The sequence below is a fragment of the Atta cephalotes genome, assembly GCF_000143395.1.
Source record: "Atta cephalotes unplaced genomic scaffold scaffold00052, whole genome shotgun sequence".
NCBI lineage: Eukaryota > Metazoa > Arthropoda > Insecta > Hymenoptera > Formicidae > Atta > Atta cephalotes.
Window position 1 is genome coordinate 952,758 of NW_012130116.1, and position 3,835 is coordinate 956,592.

The 3,835-nt window shown below is 33.9% G+C and overlaps 2 protein-coding genes across 2 annotated transcripts in view; one reads left to right on the forward strand and one right to left on the reverse strand.

The window, feature by feature from the left end:
• LOC105623088 overlaps positions 1 to 1,107 on the reverse strand; it is a 4,512-nt gene extending 3,405 nt beyond the window's left edge. Inside the window, exons 1-3 of the mRNA XM_012204489.1 lie at positions 742 to 1,107; positions 454 to 505; positions 18 to 249 (exon numbers count right to left, since the gene is read on the reverse strand). Coding sequence (XP_012059879.1) covers positions 18 to 249; positions 454 to 505; positions 742 to 1,107 — 650 coding nt within the window. The remainder of the gene's footprint in view (positions 1 to 17; positions 250 to 453; positions 506 to 741) is intronic.
• Positions 1,108 to 3,350: 2,243 nt separating this feature from the next.
• LOC105623089 overlaps positions 3,351 to 3,835 on the forward strand; it is a 12,452-nt gene continuing 11,967 nt past the window's right edge. The window contains exon 1 of the mRNA XM_012204490.1: positions 3,351 to 3,414. Within this exon, the coding sequence (XP_012059880.1) occupies positions 3,351 to 3,414 (64 nt within the window). The remainder of the gene's footprint in view (positions 3,415 to 3,835) is intronic.

Consider the following 3,835-nt stretch of genomic DNA (forward strand, 5'->3'; position numbering starts at 1 on the left):
ATATATATAAATTATACCTGCAAGCTGAAATATGAAGAGGAGTTCGTCCATGATCGTCATGATTGTTAGGTGATACGCCAAATTCCAAAAGTCTTTTCATCAAAGATACATTATTCGTCGTAGCAGCCAATCGCATTCTTCGTTGAATACGTTCGGTTTGCCAATCATTCCAGGCTACAGCTTGGGTATTCGTATTTTTACGCCATGTACGAAGGACACGTACTCGTATTTTAGGGCGGTATAGATCAGCTGCAATATTAAAATTATTATATTTTTGTATATAACATGTACTCTCACCAGGAAATTATTTGAATAAATTAATATTTGTCTAAATTCTAAAATAAAAACTTTTTTAAAAGATTTAAAAATATAATGCAGCAAAAAATGGTCTCTTTAAAGTAAAATGCAAAATAGTCAAAATACGTAAATTAAAATTTGTAAAAGGATACTTACAGGGTGTCGATAATTCGCTAATCTTGTGTTTATTCCGTATTATTTCTAAGGTCTGAAATAACACAATATTGTTCTTTCAATTCACAATTTATAATTACGATGTTAATAATTACACAAAAAAAAATTGTATTAAAGATCTATATTGTTACTGACTTAAAATGTTTTGATAAACAATGCCTGCTTTTGTTATCTTTCATTTTTACTTTGTATTTTTATTCAAAGAATCTTCTAAATAAGTTTCTTTCTATAACTCTCAATTTTATTAATGGCAATAACGACGATAGATACCTCGGCATTGATTTTAAGCAGCCTATTCTTTTGTAACATCACAGTGACTTCAGGCGAGGTTCGTCTGCTCTCATCGGGAACAAACAGAGGATGTATTAAAGCGGGCCAATCGTACATATCCAGATTGGGAAATTCTCCAATGGAATTAGTGTCGACGGCTGTTACGCTGTTACTGATAACCTGACTAGCGACGACTTGCTGTTGTTGACCTTCCTGCTGAACAATCGAGCTGTCATTCGAATCGTTCCCGGTTTCTACTCCCGAATCTATCGACGTCATGTTTACATTACAGCACGCAACACTACCGCTGATACCACTGTCGGGTAGCATCGCCTCTCGCCCTCGCGAATCCGCAACGTCGTCCATTGGTATAATTTGTCTCACAGAGAATTTATTAGAAATTAACTCACGTACCAAAAACAGAATTAACAAACAATCGAATTTTTCGCTCTACTTTTAACAGTTTTGAGAACTTTACTCTGACCAACTCTGACAGCTTTCTTAATCACCTCTCTTTCTCCTTATGTTACCTCTTCTTCATACATACCTCCTACTCACTCCTGTTACTTATTGCTCATTTGCGCCTCGGCGCTGTGTCACGTGACAACACAGACGTCATATAATTGATTGTGAGGGGCTAAGAATAAGAATTTCAACCTATCGGAAATCGTGTATTGTGGAATACACAGTTTCTGATAGGTTGAAATGTTCTCTGTTCCCTGTTCCTTTTATTGTGCGGAGTCCCTAAGAATTTCAATCTATCAGAAATCATTTATTGTGGAATACATAGTTTCTGATAGGTTGAAATTCTTATTCTCTGTTTTCTGTTCTTTTTATTACGGAACCCCTGACTGCGATTGCGACTCGAAAAATGCACGGACGACCAAAAAGTCGCGAGATCGCTGCTTCCTGATTGATCGAAAAAAAGTCGCAGTCGCCATTGCATTCGCAGCCGCGAATCGCTAGTGTGATACAGCTTTAGATAAAATACGTATTTTATAATTCGAAATATTTGCATTATACTTTTATATTTAAATTAAATCAGCGTACAACTGCTTTAATATATACCAGTGCAAACTAGTTCTTCCAATCGAATTCGTCATATGAAAACTGTTCCCTAAGCACAAAGTCGATTATATAGCTTCTAGATGTCTCTAAGTCATACAATGTCCCATTTTAAAGACGACTATAAATCGACTTTAAGTCAACCATTCTAGGCTGTAATCCGATTAATGTCCACAACACTCATGAACAGCATTCATCCTTGTTTAACTGTAGTTAAACAACAAGGACGAAATGATTCCACATTTAAGCTTTGTGAACGTAAATCGCATTAGATGTCCTAAAATCGATATTGGAAGGACGTTTATACAAAATCGACTTTAAAGGCCTGAATTAGAAAAATAAATTTAAAGTCGACATATCGACGTTTGTGCTGTAGGATACTTTTAAAAACCGCAGCACAGACTTTTGCATAATGCATAACGCATAGTGCATAAGCGAATCAACTAATCAGAATCTTTCCTTTCCTCCCATTCCACAGAAAAGAAGAATTTCGATTGGTTAATTCCCTCATGTATTATTCCCTCAATACTATTGTATTATACGTTATGAAAGTCTGTGCTATTAGCTTTAACTGGGGAGCACTTTTGTATAATGCATAAAACATGAAGCATAAAAAAATCAACCAATCAGAGTCCTTTCATGGAAAGGAAGTCCAATAAAGGATTTTGATTGGTTCTTATGCGTCATGTGTTATGCATTAAGATGTCTTTTTATGCTAATGCTCAATGCTTGTTTTCAGCGTTAAAATAGATCACTTAATCAAAATTAACTTGATATTCGTCAACTTCTATCACGTGACTTATTTTAACACTGAACATGAGCGAGCGTTAGCATGAAAAGGCACCTTTTATGCAAGAGTATGTACCCCCGCTTTCTCTCTTTCTTTTCTTCGCACTCATTTTCCGACAATGTACGAAGTTATCCGAAGATTACCGAGTGAACAAAGGTGGAGAACCAATCAGTTATGCCCGCTTTCTCCAAACTGACAAACTCTGGGAATCGATTCTGTATCTTGAAACGAGGTGAAAATTACAAAAATGAACGAATTTATTAGAATACTGATAATTTTATTAGTCAACTATTTAGTTTTTTGCTCATTTTTGTAATTTTCACCTCGTTTCAAGATACAGAATCGATTTCCTGATTATTGGATCTCTAGCTGTGTTCCAAAATTCATTGCCAGCGCTGAAAATCTATAGTTTATGTTATGTGTATTATACATTTTCAGCACTAGCAGTGAATTTTGGAACACAGCCTATATGTCGATAGACCATAATCTACCAACCATAATCTAACCTTCGACTTTAACGTGTAATCTCAAGTTTAACACGAGAACAGCTGCTTTGCGTCCGTTGTTAACAGCCTTGAATGACTTAAATATTTTCGAAGAGTTTGGAAAGTCAGGAAGCCTTTTCGAACTCGAAAGTGTAGACATCTGAAAGATTCAGAAAAGAAAAAGAAGAAATTGAAGGACAAGGATCTCATTTCAACAAAAGAAAAAAGGCGTCGAGGTCTTATGTGACCTTTTCACCGAAATTCTAAAAATGGGAGTTCCGTCATCTGCAAGCACGGAAGTCAATATATTGAACGAGATTCATTATTTAAAAAGTAAGTTTGCTTTTAGGGAATAAAAGAATAACTTGATTTTTCATTATATAGAATAAAGATCAAGAGTATGTTTAATAATTTTAGATTTTTTATTTTAACGGTACACTGATAGTTTGTCAAGTAGATTTTATTAGAATATTAATTGTATTTACATTCTGTCAGCAAGGTCTATTGATAATCTAACAGCAGATTGCAACAGAAAACAGTAATTTATTCTTTCATAAATATTTGAATGGAATATATTATTTAAATGATTAGAAAATTTTACTCGATTTCTGTAATCACATTGTTAACAGATTTTATTATATTTTTGTTTGATTTTTATTTAATATAGTCAAAATTTGTAACAAAATCTAAAATTTACTAGAAATTAAATGTCTATTGGTTGAAATCTTTAATGCTTTTAAAATAATTCAATTTT